This window comes from Mytilus trossulus, chromosome 8 (genome assembly GCF_036588685.1).
Source record: "Mytilus trossulus isolate FHL-02 chromosome 8, PNRI_Mtr1.1.1.hap1, whole genome shotgun sequence".
Taxonomy (NCBI): domain Eukaryota; kingdom Metazoa; phylum Mollusca; class Bivalvia; order Mytilida; family Mytilidae; genus Mytilus; species Mytilus trossulus.
In genome coordinates, this window is record NC_086380.1 from 235877 (window position 1) to 260556 (window position 24680).

General features: G+C 32.0%; 1 protein-coding gene across 1 annotated transcript; it reads right to left on the bottom strand.

Annotated features, from left to right (window-relative positions):
* Positions 1-15541: 15541 nt before the first annotated feature.
* LOC134681567 (LHFPL tetraspan subfamily member 2a protein-like) lies at positions 15542-22074 on the bottom strand. The gene is made up of 2 exons (XM_063541214.1): positions 21639-22074; positions 15542-16151 (listed from the first exon to the last, which is right to left on the bottom strand). Exons 1-2 carry the CDS (start codon positions 22006-22008, stop codon positions 15937-15939), a joined length of 585 nt encoding a protein of 194 aa, XP_063397284.1. The 5' UTR covers positions 22009-22074; the 3' UTR covers positions 15542-15936.
* Positions 22075-24680: the final 2606 nt, after the last annotated feature.

Consider the following 24680-nt stretch of genomic DNA (forward strand, 5'->3'; position numbering starts at 1 on the left):
CACATTATTTGGACGTTTTATACAACACATTCATTATTTTCTTTAGTTTCATCCTAATCAATAAGGACGATAATTATAATAATTATAATTATAATAAGAGTATATTGACCTATAATGGTTTACTTTTATAAATTGTTATTTGGATAGAGAGTTGTCTCATTAGCACTCTCATCACAATGTACCTATATCTACATCATATAAAATGTATAATTGAAACCTATAGTTATGATTAAGGATCTGAGTGAACTCAAATGATCGGAATAACTGTCTAGGCTGTGCTTGTGCATAAAACATAAAACTATGAAGTTAAAGAGAGCTAATATTGGTATGTCTTTATATCTGATGAGCTGGATTAATTTTGATTCTCAAATGCCATTTGAAGGGAACCTTCTTATTATTTTTTTTGGTTTCTTGGAGGAATATTTCACAGTATTTAATGTTGTACGATTTAAAGTAGAGATGAAAAAAATTACTGTGTTAGTTTGATAAAAGCAATTTGACCATGTTCATTTTATTCATATTACGAGTACGTAAAATGTTACAGCTTTAATATCACTTTACAGCTGAAAGTATTCTAAAGAGTTTTTACTTTTAGTACACGACCTATAAAGGTCGTGAGCTTGTAGGTTTCGAAATAATAAGTGTTCTCTGAGACTAGATAAACAGTTCACTGATAGTGTTAATAATTTACTGTGTTTAATACGATGAACGTGTTTTTCCTGAAGATTGTTTTTATTGACTGTTCTCGGACTTGTATAGGAATTGACCTAACAGACGCTTGTTTAACAGAATATAGAATGTTGAATCAAAATATCACAATGTAACTATAAACACTTGAAAACATTATTGACAGAAGAATTCATTGGAGATAATTTCAGTTTGATGCGTTTTTTAAAATAACATTACATCAAATAATCGCTGAAGACATTATGGTTCTGTTTAGTAAGATTTTATTACACAACGATTTAAGTTGATATTGGAATGCAAAGACAAGAGCAAGGTAAACGGTTTGGCAATAAAATCCCATCAAACTGAAACATAAATTTCAATTACCAAATGTCAATAATGTAAAAGAAACTGCATATTATTTTTTCTTAAACGGGTTCATCTGTTTTTTATTATAATTCATTCTGAATAATCTTAAGTTTTCGTTGTAACTGTCTATCTTGTCTCGTTACATTATTCTTATAACACTCTAGCTACAAAGAGAAGTTGCTTAAGCTTTGTCCGTCCGTATAATTAGCCTGTTTCATAAGATAGTTCTAATATATTCAATATTTCACTGGATTTTTTTGCCTTTTAGCGAAAAACGCATCGATTTGCATTATGTTAACTCTTGGATATTGTATGCAATCATACAAACGTATTGAAACAGATTAAACCAGCAGGTGTAGACACGTGCGATGTAAATAAATACAGACACCAAAAGAAAAAAATAATTACATGCAGAAGACAAGATATGATGATATTAGGGAAATAAAATATAAAAACATAGAATTGAATATGATAGAGAATATTAAAATACTTTAAACAACACGTTTGATAATTTAATGATTTTGAAGCGTTTTTCTTTATTTAATTTCAGCAGGAACGCTAAAAGCCAAATATTTGAAAGCTGAGGATGTACTAGTATCGAAACAGTTGAAGAGCCATATGTACCTTAAAAAAAAGCCAAATCCATTCATCTAGGGTCAACTTTGTCTGAGTAAGTTGAAAACTTAATAATTTTGAAATTTATAAACGGACAATTTTAGAAAAGTTTGTAAACAAGTATCCGTCAATCAACCTTAAAGGACAGTAACTTTATTTTGAAAATCTCCTTTAACATTATTTAACAGAACAGAAAGAAGTGACATGAAATGAGACAGTCAGTGGAGAATCAAGAAGAAGTATGGCGTCTGCAGTCTATACATGGAATAAATAAAGAAGACAAGAAAAGCTTATATCAGTTTTTACAACTGTATCGATTAGTTTTATGTCCTTTATAGAATAGCATACATGGATTTCATGACAACCTATATTCCATTCAATCCCTTTTCAATATTTACAAGCAATTTAGTAGTCATGTCTCTTCTCTATTTTGAGTGGAATCTATATTACACTCGGTAATGGTATAAGACCTTGATTTAGTCGTGTTTGCTTCGTGCATACTACAATACAAAAGTACTACACTCGAACGTCCGACGGTCTTATTGTAACAATTGTATGTGATTTTTTCTTGTGGTACACACATTATTTCGAGGTTGATCACAACACATTCATATCTTTCTTTAGTTTTATCCTACTCAATAAGAACGTTAATTATTATAAGAGTACATCATATAAAAAAGAAGATGTGATATGATTGCCAATAAGACAACTCTCCACAAAGGACAGCAATGACACAGAAATTAACAACTATAGGTTACCGGACGGCCTTCAACAAAAAGCAAAGCCTATACCGCATAGTCAGTATATATAATAAGAGGCCCCGACATAACAATGTAAAACAATTTAAACCGGAAAACTATTGGCCTAATTAAATGTACAAAAAATGAACGACAAACAAATATATTACACATAAACAAACGACAACCACTAAATTACAGGCTCTGACTAAGGACAGGCACATACATAGAGAAGGTGGCGGGGTTACATATGTTAGCGGGATACCAACCCTCCCCTAGCATGGGGCAGTTGTATAACAGTACAACATCAGTTTGTTTTAAGTCAAACTGGTTTCACACTGCTTTAATTAAAGTGTCATCAATTGTTGGCATTCAATTGATAGGAAGACTTACACCATCTCCGATACAAATATATTTTTGATGGTTTTATAACTGAAACCTATAGCGATGATAATGGATCTGAGTGAACTCGGTTGATCGGAATAACTGTCTAGGTCGTGCTTGTGCATAAAGCGTAAACTAATGAAGTTATAGAGAGATGTCTTCTTTTTTAAATATTTGTATGTCATTATATCTGATGAGCTGGATTTATTTTGATTTTAGTTTTCTTGAATGAATACTTCAAACTTTTAAATGTTGTAAGATTTGAAGTAAAGGTGAAAATCAAAATGACTGTGTTGATTTGATAAAAGCAATTTGACCATGTTCATCCTAAAAACGATACGCTTTATGTTACTAGTACGTACACTATTACTGATTTAATATCATTTTATTCTAAAATTGTTTTTATTTTCAGTGCAAAAACTATAAAGATCGTGAATTTGTAGGATTCGAAATAATGAGTTTTCTCTTGGACTTAATAAACAGTTCACTGATATTCTAATTAATTTACTGTGTTTACCCCGAAGAACATGTTTGTTCTGAAGATTGTATTATTATTGACTTCACAGAAGCTTGTTTAACAGAATCTAGAATTTGTAAGGACTCACAATTACATGAACCAACCAGTAGAACTACAGAATTTAAAAACAATATTGACAACAGAGTTTATTGGAGATAATTTCAATTTGATGGTTTTTAATTTCATTATATCAAATGGTCGCTTAGAACATTATGGTTCCTTTCAGTAAGATTTAATTACAAAACAATTTAAGATGAATTCGGAATGTAACATAAGAACAACATCCAGGAAAAGGATGTGTCAAATAAAGAAAACCATCAAAATAAAACTCAAATATCAATTAGCAAATGCTGTTGATAATTTAACAGAAACAGCATATTCTTTTTATTTTTTGTATGGGATTTATCTGTAAAATCTTACGTTATCGTAATTGGTGTCTACCTTATTGCTAAAATAAGATTATTGCTATCCTATTAGTTTAAACATATTTAGTAATAGTAGATTTGGGAATAAGTTATTGCAACTTATATAAATTCCTTTCCACTTTGCCTTAGCAAGTGCTGCCTTGTAGCTGCATTAGCCTGCTATTTTACGAAATCTTTAAGGCTGTCTTTTTTTATGTGCAAAAGATATGGCTCTCTCTTAACACGGGTCAGCAATTTATCATCCCCTTCCTACCGACTATGATCGTTTCCCCAAGACCATACTCGCAATTGGTATCCAGGGAGAACAGAAAATGCAGGCCCTGAGATTTCACTTCCCGGAATGGGGATCGAACCATGAACCTCAAACGAAAACTGTTTAGTTGTTATTTTTAAAACAATTATTATAAGCACTTTAATGTAAATTAAAATGTGTTGCAACAAGATAGAAGTACATTTGTATATTTGTATTATGAATCCGACAAAAACTTTTTCGAAAATCTGATAGCTATGATTACTTTTAATCATTGATGGAGTAGTTACAAAACGTAGAATTGCTTGATTTTTCCCCCTTTTTACCATATTTAGCAAAGTGAAAGTCTGCGGAACGGCATTGAAAAAAGAATATCTCTTATAAAGTCGTTGATTTATTTATATTGATTGCTGATATGTATAATGTCTCACCATTTTAAAATATCTTTCATAATTAAAAGGGAAGTCGACAAAACATAACTCTATCTATCATTTTGATGTGTAAAGCAGTTGGCACAAAGCATCTATTATTTTACCACCTTTTAACCATAAGACCAAAAATGGCAACAAGTAAAAACTGAACCTATACTGTCATGCATGTTCTGATTAACTATAGTTGTTTATCTCATTTCACATTGTATGCGTCTTTTTCGGTTCGTGTGTTTTAGTATAAAACTCAACAACAATTATACAACATCTAATTGAACAACATGAAATATTACATCACATCATCGCTGTACTTTAACAATGGTAACAAAATGTCACAAGTCAAACACAATTATGTTTCATTATGTAACTTTCTACAAATGACTATTTGCGTAGAAAGATGGGATACATTCTATGTGTAGTTAACCTCCTTAAAAATACATAAACTTTAAATGATGGAAAAGACCAATTGACAAAATAACTGAGATACAAATAGATACTTCTTTTTCCTATCGAGCGATGGAGAGACTATTTCCGATACTCAGATACTCAGATGAACATTAGAACGTATGAGTCAATAATATAGTGACCGTGGCGATACTTCTGTCTCCGACCGAGCGATGGAGAGACTATTTCCGATACTCAGATACTCAGATGAACATTAGAACGTATTAGTCAATAACATAGTGACACCACCACAAATCTATCGTTCATAGGGATTGATTTTCAAATGCATATTTTAACTAATTAGTATATCTATACAGGCTGAGCTATGAACATTAAGTAGCAGTCCAGCTAAGAATCATGCAAAGGGTGATACATCCATAGTGAAGGATATCCATCTACTATAGTTTAATTGATTCAACTTGAGGCAAAAATAATATAAATGGCAATTTGCACACAAAAAATCAAGCTGTTGCTATGGAAACGGCTGTTCTTAGCAACAAGGTGTTTAATGGCCTTAAATACCCAAAATTTGTATATTTTTTCTAATTGGAAAAAGTGCAATACTGATGAACTGTATGAAAAGTATATACCAGATCCTTCAATCTATAATGTTCAACTTAAATAGGAAACATTTGAAAAGATGGATGCAAGAAGGGAAACTTGGTTACCATGACAACCAAATTAACAAATATTTTCAAGTTGGAAAATTGTCAAAAATTTGAAATTTTCAAATTCTATTATCTCCCTAGACCCTGATGATAGAATTGATGTGTTTGATCATACTATTTCAGTTGACTCTTGTCTAAAATATATCAAAAATAAAAATATGTAGCCTAGTACAGAATTTTTGTAAAAATGTTGATCATGTCGTCACGTTTTTTACAATATTTATGCACTTTTTTCTCAAAAATGATATAAATAAGCTTTCTATAGACAACCTTATTTACTTTTTATTGCTAGTTTAATGTGAATAATGTTTTTGAACCATTTTAAAAGATAGTCTGTTGCATTTTGAATCAAAAGCATATATATTTTTTGTGAATATGGACTTTTTAAGGTAAATACGATCCGGTTTTTTGAGAAGTTGATTTTCAGGTTCATGAAGACACTTAACTAAGTAGAATGGTACAAATTTATGTGGCTACACTTATTTAAAACAACCTTTTCTCAATAGATGAATTGAAAAAAGAGCATGTCTTTACATCTTAAGAATCAATTGCTGGAGGGGGGGGGGGGGGACTTTCCTGAAATAACTTAAATTCATCAGTACTTGGACGTGTCAGAAGCATCATTGTTTTTAATACAAAATGGAAAGATAACCAATTGTCATACAAGTGGCAGGTTAACTTATGCTTGCTATATAGCTAGGTTTTACTCAACATTCTCTTTGAATGATATCTGTATCATGCAAAAAAAGAAAGAGCAGATCCTTAACCCCCCCCCCCCCCCCAAAAAAAAAGGGGGGGGTCTAATTCAGAAAGCAGAATATATATTGTATACCGGTAAGCGGAGAAAAATTACACATTTTTTAATAAGATTAACTATATAATAGCAAAGTCAATTCATGACTTTCTTTGAGATATTATTTTGTCTGGGAGATGTAATTGATGCCCCCACAGATGCAAAAGTGTTATTCTAAAAATAACTTGAACATGTAATCCCTTATATCCTAAAAAATGACTCCCGCTGGTATCTCTCAGAAGATTAAAAATCAAACACTGACCACATGCACATCTTCAATATATATGAACAAACAGAAAACTTCCTAGATTTCAAACTTTAGGAGGAGTTAAGCTGAAAAACTATGTACCCATAAAGGGACGAACATGGGTATAACAATATGCCCCCCCCCCCAACGTTCAGTTGCAGGGGCATACACATATTTATTTTCCATGGTATACGCCATCTACCCAACACATGACGATTATCTGTTTCTGATTGTTAGTTTTTAGAACATCCAGTGGCAAATATTTCATGCGTGTTTCTGACAATTAATTTTAATGAAATATGTATGATAAAAGAACGACACTTAGTCTTTTTTTAACTGCAATATGTGCAAGCTGACAAGTTGAAAGACTCCACAAGAAGAAAAGTACCTAGACCAAAGTATTTTTCTGACTCCTAACAAACATTATTTAGTACTTATATTTGCTTCTACTCTAAAAATTTCAAATACTCTGTCTTGTCCCAGCTGGAGATGGAGGTAAGTAAGTACCCGACAACTCTCAAAATTATACACCTTCTATTACCTTTGGTCTCTAGATGTGAGGTGTCTCATACCACCTCTTCTTTTTTTTCGTAACATATATTTCAACTCATAACACTTAAGATGCTGACCAAATATAGAATTCTGTTAAGTAGCGACGAAATTATTATTAGAGTAATCATGGCCATAAGGAAGACTAACAGAAGACGGATTTACAAACGTATGGACAACGTTTAGAGCACCTTGCCAAGGGTATGATTTTTGAAAAATGCACAAAACATGAGGTGAATTTTGAGGTTTAGACAGAAGTTTATTCATGCTGTTTGGGTCAAATTACAATTTAGTTAAATATTTGACACAGAAATCTAAAAAAAACATTACTTATTGTTAGATCTGCAACTTCAAAACAAAGTCGATACCTATATTTTAGCATTGCACAAGCTTGTGTTTTTCCCTGACTGTTTAAAACATCTATATCTGTCCACTAGATTCATTGGATGTGTTATGTAAGTGTACTGACTGATATTTTAGTCTTTCATACATATTTTTGTACTTATTGTTATTGGCTATAGTCTAGCTCTTAGCAAGTGAGTATTCTCAGATCTGTACTGATAAATACTGATTGGCAATAGATATAATTATATTTTTTAAACTGTACACACTGTACCAGTGACCAGACTTCGACCGTTTACTTTCAGTATCAAACAAATCTCTATTTTGTTGGTGATGAGTAGGCAGATGCTTTATCTTTCAGAAATGACATGATATTTGGAAACTAATTTTTTCGGCTTAAGATTTATATGACCATATCATTATTTGTTTGGTTCCACTATGTTCCTAAAATTTGAAAGTGCTATTGATGAAATTGAGTGAAATATTCTGACTAAAATAAAGATATTTCAGTTTTCTTGCTTTGACATTAGCGGTCTGATAATTGTATCAATACAATTTGTATGGTATTCAAAAATAATTGTGACATATTTGTGTTGTTGAGTTGCTGTCTCCCTAGTGTATACTTCAGTTGTTAGGATTATCTCTTTTTCTTTTCTACTTTAATACCTTCTTCATGTTCTTGGTACCTTGTAAAACTGATGAGTTATCAGTATTAAGGTTGTTGGGAATAACATTGTTAAAAAAGGGAGCCACATTTTTTTGTATTAAACCAAATACATGTATCACTCATCTATTCAAACCATTGCCTTTCTCAATTGGCTTTGTTGTTTCATGATAGATGTGCTTGTGTTGTTTGTTTTCTGTTTCATTGACTTATACATTACAACCCACATCTCCTTTCTTTCATATTGACTTGATTTTTTTATTAGTTGTTAGTGGCTTTGAACTAGCCGTCAGATAACTGCAAGTACTCTCAGATCTGTTCATTGTGTCTTTTTGTGTCTGGATGTATAATTACCCGGCCACGTTCACTTGTATTTATGTCTATCTGATGAGTTAAGCCTTTTTCGACTGATTTTTATAGTTGGTTCTTATGTTGTACTGTCATACAACTGTCCCAGGCTGGGGGAGGGTTGAGATCCCGCTAACACGTTTAACCCCGCCACATTATTTGTGTATGTACCTGTCAGGAGCCTGTAATTCAGTGGTTGTCGTTGGTTTATGTGTTACATATTTGTTTTTCGTTCATTTTTTTTTACATAAATAAGGCCGTTAGTTTCCTGGTTTGAATTGTTTTACATTGTCTTATTGGGGCCTTTTATAGCTGACTATGCGGTATGGGCTTAGTTCATTTTTGAAGGCCGTATGGTGACCTATAGTTGTTAATGTTTGTGTCATTTTGGTCTTTTGTAGATAGTTGTCTCATTGGCAATCATACCACATCTTTTTTTTTATATTGAAATAACAGCAAATGCCAAATGGTGACAATAGCACCTTTGGTCAGTTATGTAAGGGGGTAAGGAACAGCCAAGTACATTAGCTATAGCTTACAGCTGGTATTGTAATTGACTTTTCTAAAAACCCATTGCAGTATACAAAAGTCATGTACAAAAGATTATTCAAAACAAGAGGAAATGAAAATATGTCTTCTCAAAAGATTTATTATTCATTTATAAAGTTAATATTTTGATATATTTTCAAAACAATGTGAGCAAAAATCTTTAAACATTTAACATTATATATTTATATATCTATATATATTATATTCAAATATCAGACAAGTAAACTTTCAGCTTCATATTTTTTTTGTAATGTTTGCTTTGTATCTATAAGAATTTATTCTTTTAATTCTTATTCTGTGTTCTTAAGCTTCATTCAAGCAATCCCTCAATGTTCTGTGTACTGTAAAATGTACATCATTTGTAAATTGTTTGTAGATAAAGACAAGCAAGAACTTTCTCCAACAAATCACTTCTTCCTCTCACATGAACCAACATTGTGTGTGTGTGAAACCTGAAATAAAAGACAGAATTTCCTATTATAAAAGAATAAAGTCAGTGCATAATGTATTTATGTAACTCCCCTTTAAGATATATGAAAGTAATCATGAATGGGAAAACAAATATATCTTGATCAAATGTAAAGAGTAGTAGATTAGAAACCTTGGTTAGCAAAGATGTTACCTAATGAAAACTGAAGAAATGTATTAACTGCTCTCAATCTCATACATACATGTAAATACATACAATCTCCAAATTTAGAGAGAAAGTTGAGAAAATCAAGTGATGCTTGAAATCCAAGGATAGATGTACAATATTTTACATTACAAAATTCCTAACATGCTTTTTAAAGTTCATTGCAAACATGAACAATGTATAAACCAGTTTTGTTTTTTTTTAAATATTAAGATAAATGTATATGCTTTAATGAAACAATTTCACTGTATACATTCATGACATTGTAGGTACCTGTACACATGAATTGCTGAAAAATTGACCATCAGTTATAATCCATTTAAAATACAAGTTTTCATTTTGTTTAACAATGTTAAAAGATCAGGATGATTTTCAATCAGTAAACACAATAATTTGTAATTATAACATTTATTACATAACAATTAATAGAATTTATAACATACATGACATATGGGGAGGTGGCTTTTAGTATTTAGTCATTAAAAAAATGTCATTTGAGTGGTCATGGTATAAATTTAATAAAATTTCAATCAAACAGTTGTAAATCTCTCCAACAAAGAAAGGTAATTTAAATTAGCCAGATTTTTTTCTTTCCCACAACTTTTAAAAATAGCATCAATTTTGTTGCTATGTTAGATGGGTAGCAGTTTATTTTTTTAATTTAATGACAGGTTCTGAATTTCATATCCATGCACAACTGATGTACATTATTAGGTATTATCAGACCTGTAACACTGTTACAGAATAAACACCTCACTTGATTTAAATATTTTTTCAAAAGGGGTAGAAGGTTCCTTTGTAGCTATTTTATTTGTTTGTTTACATTTATTTAAAAAGGAAAAGTTGGATGAGGGGCATTTGATACAATACATGTCATGCATGTTGTTGTCAGAAGGGGTAACCCAAATATGCAAAACTTCAAGAAAATGATTTAAAACTTTGACACTTTGATATGATTATACATGTAATGTACATATATATAAATTTATTGTACATGTAACTGGTAACTGATAAATTTTTCTTAAATAAATTATTTGATAAATTGTAGCTTATCCATGCTGTAGAAAAACATGTAGTTCATTACATGTACATTTTATACCTAGTTATTTCTTTAGAATAAATGCAAGTAACTGTTAGTGTTACCAGAGACATATAATACATGTATTATATGTCTCTGGTGTTACTTTACATTTTATTTTATTATATTATGGCATGTATGGTCTGAAATATAGTTTGGAGATGAGTGAGGTTTTGGCAATTATAAGATTATTAGGCTATACCCCATTTACAAAGTCAGGCTAAATCATATACATGTACAAATGTACATGAACATTTTAGTCACATTTTGCCAATTTACCTTTTTTTTGTGTGTGATCATGGTGCTGGTCAACTCCCACAAAGTTTTAAGAGGTACATGTAGTTTCTAGTACTTGTTTTGAGATGAAATATAGAAAATGGAGGGGTTGGGTAATGATTTACAGTGTATAACACATTTGTTTTAGTTACTGTATGTAACACTAAGTTACATCATTATTATTAGACCTTTTACTGCACTCTAATATCATTTGAATTCATTATCTCAATATAAATCTATCCTCCATAAAAAAGAATATTTAAATTAAATTAAGTTAGTATTACTATTACTTACTATATATAGCTATTACTCCATAGTCTAGGGATCTTTTATGTTTTTGTCATGCCTGGTACAGTCAAAAGACAGTCAAGGGAAAAGCCACACATACAAAAATGTCTTTATAAGTTATCAAGATACATGCTTCATTGCTTGCTCATGCAGTCATGGACATTGACAATGATATTGTCTATGTAATCTTGGTACTTCTTTACAATGTATGAGTTGCTGTCTTATTGTCTGACAAGCTGGTCTACGTTGGGATGTCTTTTATCATGATACAGTTCTGATAAATTGAAAACTACAACAGGAATTCTCAAGCTTCTTTACTGGCATCGGACTCGGTAGCATGGTATACACATCAACAAGGCAACATGACATGCCACTGGAAAAGTTGTGAAAGGACTCGCCTCTGTCTAAAATTGTTCTAAAATATTTCCACATCATGCACAGTATCTTCTTAAAGAAGATATGGACTCACGTAACAGGGAAAACAGAATAAAACTGTGTAATATCTAATGAAACACAGCAGATGCAAAATCTTTGCAAACAGGAAATGAGTAATTGTAAACATTGCAGTTCAGGGGTGAATTAAGAAAATATAGTCTTTATACTATTTATTCCTTGTAATTAAATAGGAAGCACTCTGTATTTTCATAAAAAGATAGAAAATGGTACAGCTATGTTTAATTCTATTAAAATAACGACTTTGGATGTTTTTTCAGTCACATGGCAACTGTTGTTATGTAAGAGAAAGTAATGTTTCTTTAAAGGAGTTATCTCCCTTAGACAATTTTAAATAAAAAAGAAAACAAATTTACTCAAAATCAGGACTAGGCTACATATTTTATTTTTTGATATTTTTTAAAGAAAATTATTCTCTTTAGGTTGCATATAAACATTTTCCTTAAAACATCCGGTCTTAGGAGAAAATAGTGAAATTCTTATACTGCAATAAGAGGGGAAAGTTCATATTTGTCCAATATTCAATAAAGCACCAAGAAAAATATACTGTGTTCAATGGTTTAATATTACAAATTTAGCTCTTACTTCACAATATCTTTCAACACAAAAAGTATTGTGGATTTCTGTGATACAGTGTGTATCACTATTTCATCATTTTGCATGATTCTTAGCCAGACTGCTACTTAATAAGACCTTTTACTGCTAAAAGCTGATGTTTGTAGTGTGAACATATGTCTCAACTCTATCTCCAATAAGTCCTTAAATATTCCGAACATCGCCTGGACTTAGAAACGTGTGATTATGGTAGATATAACTCCAACCCTTAGCATTTACATCGCATTATCTGCGTTCAGTTTGTTTTGCTGATGTACGGTCCAATAACAAAATCCTAACAATTACATTGTATTATCTTGTGCATCGCCTCAATATAGAAACATGTGATTGTGGTGCTTATAACATCAACTTTTAGCAATTACATTGTGACATTCAGTGTTCTTCTACACAGTTTAGTTTTAATTAGCTGCTCAAGCGTATAACATCAACCCAAACAGTTACATTGTATTTATTTCAAAACAGTAACAACTCATGCGTGTTATCTAACAAGTTATTATGATTGTAAAGAACGATATGTTGACACACAATGAGACTTAATTACCCATAGGCTTTGTATAGATCTTAATTACGCTTTACAGTGCTGTTAATATTAAACATCAATGTTTGTTGTCAGAGTTGATTCCGTATTTCCGGATCAGAAGTATATATTCTTATCTTTTACATTTCAGAGACGAACTTTCAATAATGCATTCGTTAAGCTAATAAACAACAAATCAAATAGTTATTTGGTATCTGACAATTGTAATTTAAGAATGTTAACAAGTTCTGTAAAGACATTTCTCAAGAGAAATATAAATTGTCAGACTTGACATGTCGTGCTCAAATGAATCCAAGGGTTAATATTGAACCCATCAAACTGGTTATTCCATGATTTTGTGTTGGTAAATCGACAGTACAGAGCAACAGTTTGTGTTGTATCTCTAAACATGGAGTAGCATTTTATTTTTTATATCGATACATGTAAATTGTTGAAGTTTTGATGTTATTTGTCCTTTTGTATCATTTACTGTTTAGTCTGGGTTATTTTTTTTATGATAAGTGCCTCTGTACTTATACATCCCGTCATTGAGTTTTTGTTCAATTATTATTTTGTATTCTTGTCTTTCATTTTTGGCTATGTGCTTTGTGTTTACCCATTTTTGTGTTTCTTTTATACATATGACGTGGTTCTGTACTTAACATTCCGTTATTGTGTCATTATGCAATTGTAAATTTTCGTATTCTTGTTTTTCATTTTTGCTGATATGCTTTGTAGATATGCCTTTTTGTGCTTTTTTGTTAAGTATTTGTTTATTTTCATAGAAATTAAGATTATAAAACAATGTTGAAATAAATCGAAACGGAAAGTCCCTAATCAAATGGCTGAATCAAAAGCTCAACACTTGAAAAGGAACGGGTAACAACTAATATATTCCTGACTTGGTACAAGCATTTTCTTATGTAGAAAATGGTGGGTTTAACCTGGTATTATAGCAAGTCAAACCTCTCACTTGTATAACAGTCGCATCAAGTTCTATTATAATGACAACGATGCGTAAACAAAAACATAGATATAATATAGGTAAAAATGACAAAAAGGGAATTAATAACCATGGTTGCTGACATCATTGAATACCCGCGGATTAGTAACCAAGGTTAATAAAATACTCCACGACCCGGAGGGCATTAGTAACCAAGTTTTTTGAATGCATGGAAGACCCGAAGATAAATACCCAAGGTTGTTGACCCGAAGAGAAGTAATAACTAAGGCTTTAAAATATAGCACGATCCGAACAGGATTCGAAGACATGCCTGTTGACACCGTGATCAGTCCAAATGGCATAAGTAGCCATGCTTGTTGACATTTTACACGACCTGAGGAATTAAATAGTCGTGCGTGAAATATATTTTCATAAATGCGTTATCAAAGTACTGCTGAAGGAGAAAACTCCTATACTATCCTAAGAAATCTATCATAATATGCCTGCCATTCAAAGGCAGTTAATGGAAAACAATACTAGTTTCTCATTTTGTAAACGCTTTTGTTAATTGATGAGTCACATAATGATGTGGGACTTTCCGTTTTGAGTTTTCCGCGGAGTACTGTATTTTTGGGATTTTAAATTTTATCTAACGCCATCATGAGTTGGTTGACCGTTATGGAATATGTATGTATCAGATGACCAAATTCCTTTTTTCCTCAATTATGACAATCACATCGTAGCAGGATATGCTTATCTTTCTAAAGCATATGCAGTCACCCTTTGTTTGTTGGTTTGGTACATGTTGCTCAGTATTGAGTTTCTTTTATTTTGAAGTGTTTTGTAGAATGTTGGGTTTTTTCGTCGTTTATTTAACTTTTGTCACGGTGTTGTGGGTTTTTGCCCGACCTTTTTTAGTGTACCTACTTTTCTTAATACAGTGCATAAGACAATATTGATTTGCAAGTCAGAGTCATAAACATGTAATATAGACTAATACTATTAGTGATGTAATTTTACTTCATGTTATTAAATAGGATTGTCATCTGGCAATAAAGTAACTTTGCCTTCCTTATTAACTTCGTGGTTTTGTTCACTTCCGCCACAAATACTAATTCAGCTATCTGCTTGGATGCCATCTCACTAACACTAAAACCAACACACATTCCAGGGACAGGATAATAAAAAACTTCCAGGTTCAAATAATAGAGTAGAATTGAGGTAAAGCTTGTCCATTTCCTTTGATCAAATCTTTAACTTTACTAATGATGACTTCGTATAAACCTTTTTCAATTTTCTCAGTTGCAGCAGCATTATGTTTTATTTTCTCTTGAATCAATAATTGGTCCAATATAACCTTATCAAGACCTTTACTTTTTGCAATGTCATAAACTTTGGCTAACACCGAACAACAAGCTATAAAGGGCCCCCAAAAAGACCAGTGTAAAACCATTCAAACGGGACAACCAACTGTCTAATCTATAAAAAACGAGAAACCAAAAACAATTATAAACCATACCAATAAACTAAAATTAATGAACATCAGATTCCTCGCTGTGTTTTATTGGTTCTTCCTTTTTTTATTACCAAGAATAAATTACTTTTCAATTTGACAGTGTTGCTCCAGTGCAGTATCTTTGAAGTATACCCAAAAAGATATTTCAGTGAGATAAGACAGCATTTATAAGTAAATTTTATTAATATAACGTAACAATGAAACAACATGACAAATACTAACGATACTTGTACATTTAATTATTGCTTCGACACGATAAAGGCCTGTTAAGCCTTGGAGATCATTATACAACAAATCATTTTATCAAGCTATTCACTACTGGTTCTACGTGTTCTAGTTTTATGCAGCTAAGTATCATCATGTATACTATTGTAAAGGTTATGATGGTTTAATCATTCCAGATCTGGTTTACTATTTGTACTATACGTAAATATGCTATATAACTGTAGTTACTAAGCTCATCAGCAGTAATGTATAAGGAATTATATATAAATGACTTCTCAATTGATCATTCACATTTATACCTTCTCAAAGAGTTTACCTTTCAAGGTTAGTTATTACTTGTTCGGTTTGTATTTTGTTTAATGCTTAGTCCTTCCTAATAACTCCCGAGAATACCGATTAAGACATTATGTCGCGCCCTTTCATGTCTGTAAACCGTGACAGAACTGGACAAAACATGGCTAGACACGTCCCTGTTACAGCCAGTACGAAACTCCAGCCTATAGAGCAATCGTAGGCCTGGTACATTATGGACTTAGATCCACAGTATTGTCTTATAAACGATGATCCAAATCCTAGTGGATAAATAAATAATCCTGCAATCATTACCAGAACTGAAATAGAGAAAACAGTAGCACATTATCAATATGGAATAGGACAAGATAATTGACAATGCAAAATCTAAATTTGATCACAGACATAAGCATTAAATTGACATGTTTCCTTGTCTGTTTTAAATTTTCGTTGTTTCTAGACTCTATGTTCCATACAAAATATAAATGTGATCACAGACATAAGCATTAAGTTAACATGTGTCCTTGTCTGTTTTAAGTTTTCGTTGTTTCTATACTTATTTCATCCATTTCTCAATAGGTTTTATTGGCTTTCTTTTAGTTGTTGTACAATTGTAGTTTTCCTGCTTTTGTTTTTTTCTTTTATTTGAATGGGGTTTAATATGATGTCTTTTTTTCTGTGTGTTCGTTAATATGAAGATAAGCAGATCCTAAATCCAGAAACAAAAATACAAACATAAAAGTGAACACTCGAGGATTCCAATCTTGGTAATTTGGTTGCTTGCCACTGGAGTTTATTTAACTTCAGTTAAATTCGAATCAAGAGCAGAACGTTTGTTCTAATTCATTAACAATCTGAGATCCTGTCATTGTTATATATGTTTTTTTTTATTGCTTGTTTTGACTTAATTAAAATTTCCTTCCAAAAATTTGGAAACGAATAATTTCACACAAGATAGAATTTCTTATTTCCGGTTGGAAGCAATGCATCATCTACCGTTTCCGTTTTTTTGTTTAGAATAATTGATAGTCTCTGGATGTGTTTGTTTCTGTTTATTTGTTGTATTGTTATTAAATTAGCAAAATTTTCATAGGTAATATATTTCTCCATGTTTTAACTGTTTTAACAATCGCAATGACTAATCATTAAAGAAATTATCGAAGGAACTATTTTAAGCCCTTTTGTTCAACCAACTCGAACCACACATTTCTTACACCACCAACCCCTCAAACCGACACCCAGATTTAAATGACTTTCAAGCTATTTTACCGGTTCAATGTGTTTTAATCCAAATGATAGAGACTAGGTGCAAGTCGTCAATATATGAATCAAACTTTGCTGCATGTATCTGGGGTATCTATTATTTCGAGTTCTATAGGATGGAGGCGTTCAACAAGTCACATGTATCTGGGGAATCTTTTATTTCAAGTTCAATTGGATAGATACGATCAACAAGTCACATGTATCTGGGGTATCCTTTTTTCGAGTTCTATTGAATAGAAGCGTTCAATAAAGTCTCAAAGTCTGAGTCATTATCTATATAGCAGATTGTAAAGATCAAGATAATGCTATTGAAAATTCTTTTTTTACTATTTGATGTTCATGCAATTTGTAGATGAAAATAAATCACGAAAATTGTATACTGATAACGTATCACAAACATTGTCAGTAAAACGTTATCTGTGTGATACAAGATATATAAACTATCAGATATGTTTTACATAAAACTAAATATCTTGTAAATACTGATACGGGTTACACCATTCAAACGTATGTATGTTTTCAAACGTTATAAATTTAACGATCGTAAGAGGGTTACTGATGAGGGCGAACAAACTGTAACTGAGTGATGCAGTATGTATGTTTTGTTTTATTCACATAACTGCCATTCTCTGTTGCAAGGTTTTGCATGTCAACTTGTATTTGTTTTTGTTGTTGTTGTTGTTTTAACAAATAATCTGTAGTAGCCCAGACACTATGTTCTGTTTGAGCCATTTTGATCTTTCTGACACGCGATACATTTTAACTATCTGAACAAAACATTGTCAAAATGGATAGCAGAAAAAGCATGAATTACTGTTAACGTAGGGTAAGCATATCTGCCATGAGCATCTGAATAGGTATTGTCTTATTTGCATAAAATCAAACTTAAAGAGGCGGGAATACCAATGGGACAATGAACTCTCAAACATTGTGTCAAGTGTCAATATTCTTTTTCGCAAGTCAATGTAAACACGATTCTCAATATTAAGTAATATGTAACTGTGGTGAATATGTAAATATTGCATGTTATGTAATACCAATCTATTATCATTTTCTTATGATTAACCACTCAAACAGACAAATAAATCAATCATAGAAGACATGCAATATTCCAATATGAAAAATATACCTAATTATAGAAACCTAGATTACATAAAACTAAGAGTTAACAACCTTTCCAACTTTTGTTTACCGATTAAAAAAAATCGTTTATCAAATACTGAACTTGAACGCTTATATTGTGGATTTACTTGTTCTTCGGTTCCTTTCTCTATGTTTTAAACTTTAATTGGGTGAGAAAAACAAATCAAATGTTGTGGAAAAAATGTTGAATGTTTTTTTTTCTTTATGTATGAGAGATTTAAGTGTGTTTGTCACATATTTTTTATAAATCATTATTAATTTTAGAATAAAACAAATAATATATACTGTAACAGATCGCCAAAACTAAACAGTTGATTTGCTTGACGTATGTCGGATGTATAAATGTGCAGCCATGTCTAGTCGGAATTGGGACTCAAACTCGATGCCGTTTGGGATGGGTTCAATAATCTTTATAAGAATAAGGAGATGCGGTGTGAGACAACAGAGTTCATTTGAAGTGAATATAAGCAATTATGGGTCACTGTGCGGCATTCAACCATGATAAACACGCAGACCGTATAGTTGGCTATAAAAGGTCACGACGTGAAAAATATAAAATATTGCAAACGAGACAGTAATGGCGTAAATCATAACAATCTCAGAAAAGTCTTACATTATAACTAGCTTGTATTCGTCCGGTTGATTTACTTAATTGGCGATAAATTAAACTTTCCTTTTGCAGACTATAAACTAACTTAAAAAAAAAGTTTATGAACTGTGTATAATAACGTTATTTTATATCTTTAGGTGCTTGAAATTCAATTGCTAATTACTATTGATAGAACTCTTTTATATTTTTAAGAACTCCAATTATTAAAACTCATTTATCAAATAGTACAGTCCATTGTAAACCAAATAAATAGATTCTTGTAAAAACACTGTAATGACATTGATTAACTAATAGATTTAGGTCGTAATAATGGAATAGGGGAATATGATATAAAGTATCCATACGCAAAACAAAACAATGCAACGTTCACTTGTATTCTGATATCTAATTTGTGATCAAAGTATTTAATCATTCCATTAAAACGCAGCGAACTGTTACACACAAACGTTGGGTTTTAAAACAGAGATGACAGAGACCCCCAAAAGATTATCCCCTCCAAATGTCCTCCTCCGAACTCAAATTGCAGGAAAATTTTATTTTTTAGCATAGAACTATAAATCTGAAATAAAAAAGGTTCATTCTGTTTACTGAAGTTAAGGTCGCACACCAACTAACCTCACATACTCAATCAGCGCCTTCTTTTCAAACACAACACTATTGAGTGTAAAACAAACAGATGATAAGACAATAACCATTGTTCATCTAAATTAAGTGCTATTTTCTCGCGAAAAAAGGTATAATTATAGTTCATCTTTGTTTTTTATCTTCAGAGTCAAGTTGAAAAGATGCCTATCATATTATTTTCAAAAATCCCAAATTCAAGGCATTGTTAATCTATTTATCATAAATCTACCTCACATGTTATTGTGTTATTAAGCACATACCTCGTGTGCGTTTTTTTGTGTCAGTAAATATCATGACTACCTCACGTGTGTCAGTGAGTATCTACCTCACGTGTAAATTGTGTCAGTGAGTATCTACTTCAAGTGTTAATTGTTTAGTGAACCTACCTCACTTGCAAAAAGTGTCAGTTAGTTTCTACCTCACGCGTAAAATGTGTCAGTAAATATCTACTGCACGAACCAATTGTGTCAGTGAGTATCCACCTTACATGTAAAGTGTGTCAGTAAGTATAAACTTAAAGTGTAAATAATGTCAGTGAGTATTAACATTACGTGCAAATTTTGTGAGTGAGTATCTGTTTGATGTGTAAATTGTGTCAGTAAGGTTCAATTTGAAGTGTCCAATCTTAATAAGATACCGGTAATTATGTATGCTTTTGCATTTTCAACTTAACAAATGGTACAATTTTACAACACTTTGCCATGAAAACCTACCCTTGGCACTGATTACAGTAACATTACATAAGGTTTATTTCAACATATAGTTAAGTAATTGGTGTTACAATTAAGTTACAAAAAACGTAGACAATTCGCTGTAGCAAATTGTTGTGTTAACGATATCGTGAAAAAATTATTACATTAATGAAATTGTTATCTCATGCGTTGTGTAACATCTTCTAGATATTATTTATTTTTCTTGCAATCCAATAAACTAGATAAATATTGACATGTATATACAATATCAAATGGCAGTTATTTGACCTTATTAAGATCAACCGATGTTTCTCTGACTTTCTCATCAATCTTCCTTTAAAGCAGAGTTAATATCATGAGTAATTGTTTTGGGTTATGTTTACTCAATCCACACGATTACAATATTTGTCATGGGTGTTTAAAACGATGATGTGTAACTGGTACCATGTGAATTGTCTAACAGACCTGTTTTACTTTAATGTAACATTCAATTGAAAAGTTGTTGCCTAGGCATCGAATAGACTTTGGATCTAGAGACTGAGTGATAACTCAGTTAAAAGTAATTTGAATGATCACTTATAACGTATTTTCGAAAATGTACTCTTCTTTAATAAGTCCGATAGTAGAGTATTGTGCTGCTTATGGGAACAAAGAAAATGCATGTGTATTAAATCTCTTTAGCACAAATCACGTATAGGTTTCTACACATTCAATAATTCGGCAATCAGCTGTGACCATTGTAGCAATATACAAACCATAACAGTAACGGTTTTGCAACCTTTCTGTTTCAAACTGGCCATGGTTTTTTGTTGTTGGGTTACAAATTTGGTTTCCTTTAATTATTTATTCTAAATACATAAGGCCACTAGTTTTCTAGTTTGAGTTGTTTTTCATTTGTCATTTTTTGAGAATTTCATAGCTGACAGCGCGGTTTGGGCTTTGCTCATTGTTCAAGGCCATACCGCCATATGTTTGTTAACTACTGTGTCATTTGGTTGGTTAATTGGCAACAATACCATTTTAACTTTGTTTATATATACCCTTCCATATCTGTAACCATTCTGACAACCTTCAGCTAGAACATATGACTATAAACGTTACTGAGAACTAACCTAACAAATTACCTGCTACAAACTGTTACAGTCCTAACAACTTACCTGCTACAACCTGTACATATCCTGCCATAACTGTAACAGTCCTAACAACTTACCTGCTACAAGCTGTACATATCCCGCCATAACTGTAACAGTCCTATCAACTTACCTGCCACAAACTGTACATAACCTGCAATTACTGTAACAGCCCTAACAACTTACCTGCTACAAACTGTACATATACCGCCATAACTGTAACAGTCCTAACAACTTACCTGCTACAAACTGTACATATCCTGCCATTACTGTAACAGCCCTAACAACTTACCTGCTACAGACTGGACGTATCCTGCCATAACTGTAACAGCCCTAACAACTTACCTGCTACAAACTGTACATATCCCGCCATAACTGTAACAGTCCTTACAACATCACATGGTATACACGATGTACATACAGCTAAGAATGCTCCACATGAAAGTAGAACACATCCTGCACCATATAAAACACACGCCGCCTGCCATGCTCCAGACGGTAAGTTTCCCAAATTGAAATATCCACCATAAAACTCACATTCTTGTTTTAAGTTTCCTCCGGGAAATACTGTTCTTGATAAACACAAACTTATCATTCCAAACGTATCTAACAGATTGGAACCAACAAGCCACACAGGCTGAACGAATGCATACGTGGTTAAAGCGGAAACCAGAACTGACAGAAAAGCCCAGATTATTAGAACCGGTGATATCATGTCCTTAGTAAGATCATCGTTGGCTTGTTAAATCATCGAACAATTATTCCATAGTCTGTAAAGTTAATTGAGCAATCATTACATCACTTATAAAGTATAATGAGCAATTAGTATATAGTCTATAAAGTGAATACATGAATCAAATGTTGTATGTACAATATCATAATGTGAATGTGCCATATTTGTCATTGTTAAATTAATCAAACAAAGCAAAGTGTTGATTCCCCAATCATCCCACGTGGTGATTTCCCAATCATACCACGTTGTGATTCCCCAATCATCCCACGTGGTCATTTCCCAATCATACCACGTGTCGATTCCCCAATCATACTAAGGATCGATATAATTGTTGCATTTTTCTCAGTAATCTCGAGTCTAGCTGTTGATTCACATAATATGTAGTCTGTATTCGATAATCAACGAGGAATAGATGATAGCATTAATAGAATCTAAAAAGAAGATCGCTATTTCAGGCTCATGTTTTCTACTTTAAATACAGGGACATCGTATAAAGTACGGATTATTAAAGAATGATAAATGTTTTACTTATGCATAAGAATGTAATCATCTTGTTTGGTAATTCAGCAATCTGATTGACAGATTGAGTTATAATGGAGATAGATGGCATGCTATGCTTTATAATTCAATTATTCTGGAAAAAAACGAAGTCTGTGTTATCAGGCATTCTTAAATTAAAAGTTCGATAAAGTCTCCCAGCGATTGTTTAGACTGCATGGTTCTGTAAATAGAGGTCGCGAGCTTTCTAGCGACTAATGTCTAGCATCGATAAGTTTGGCACGCATAATCTTCAGACGTTATCAAACCAAATGACATTTTAAAACAGAGGGGTCTATGAACTCGTTTTTAAGTTAGATAAGTTTGAATGATAAAAATCAGTCGAAAACTGCATCTTTTCCCAATACGTCATAGTTTGACATCGCTAAAATAATAATTAACATTAGCAACGTCATTACCTCCCCTGTAACTGTATTGTATGCCCTTAATTATCACATTACGTTAATATATTCTCGTCCTGAATATGCATTTGAATTGCCGCCGGACACAAACTTCACAGCCATTCATCATTATCATTTAGCGATCGCCTGTAATTGGCAATAACATATTAAATATCGTTGACTTTTTCTTCAATTCTAAGATTTCATTTGATATATCGGGCTTTTCCCCTACAATTTGATTTGTCTCTAGGACTTTTATATTTAAGCCTTTTCTTTATGTGTAATTTGATTTAAATTGCAAGTCCTTCACATTTGGTATTGTAAATTAGAGTTGGTTTGCACATAATAGTGCTAAGTAAATTGACTTTGATAATTTCCAGCTATATTATGCAGGATAATTATACGTCCCTGGGAGAATGCAATAACTACCTATAAACAGTAATTGCATTTACATGAATACCAGTAAAACAGTCAAGAAGTGTCCCCGAGGTCATCTATCTACAAGTAATTCTTTATTAGTATTGATTGGCGCATTGATAAAGTTTCTTGTTGGCATCTTTAGAGTTAATTTGATTTGTCTAGAGATCTGTAAATCTTCAACCAAATTAAGTCAACTATATAGATATAAACTTGAAAATGGAAATGGAGAATGTGTCAAAGATACAACAACCCGACTATAGAGCAGAAGGTCATCAACAGGTTTTCAGTGTAACGAGAAATTCCCGCACAGGGAGACGTTCTGCAACTGGCAAATATATATACCAGTTTAGTGATAATGAACGCCATACGAAACTCCGAATTGTACACAAGAAATTAAAAGTCAAAATAATACTAGACAAAAAAAGGCCAGAGGCTCCTGACTTTTGACAGGCGCAAAAATGCATCGGGGTTTAACATGTTTGTGAGATCTCAACCCTTCCCTATACTTCTAGCCAATGCAGAAAAGTAAACGCATACTAATACACACATTAAAATTCAGTTCATGATTAGTCCGGGTCTGATGTCAGAAGATGTAACCAAAGAAAATAAACAAAATGACAATAACACATAAATAAAATCAGACTACTAGCATTTACCTGACATGACAGCTCCAGACTTCAATTAAACTGATTGCAAAATGATGTCTTCATCATATGAATATCAGGCACAATCCTTCATGTGAGGGGTTTAGTATCATACCATCATAACATATATGAGAAGAATATAACCCGTGTCATACCAACAACTGGTTTTTATATAAATGGTTTTAGTTCCGATGCAAAGACCATATAAGTGAATAAATATCAAGGCCAAAATATGCAATCTTTAATGACCTGACAACAGTATCGTAGCTATATCCCTTCTTAATAAATCTATTTAAAGGTTTTGTTAGCTTCTGAGGTGAATACTGATATTTTTGTGCTTTATAAAGAATATTTTAAGAAAATTTTGGATGTGAAATACCTAAACGTATAAGAAGTCTGCATGTTGATATATGTGTACGAATGATGTCTTTATACTGATGATAAAATTTAGTAAATGTTTTGACTAGTTTGTGATATCGAAAACCCTGGTGTAATAATTTTTCAGTAATTTCTCTCGTTAAAATCTAAAACATTGTTAAATACTTGAGCGAACTGTACAAGATGAGATATATAAACACCTTACTTGTCCGTACTGTATACATATAAACTTGCCCGTAACAAATTTATTACTTTTTCGATCTTCTCAAATGAT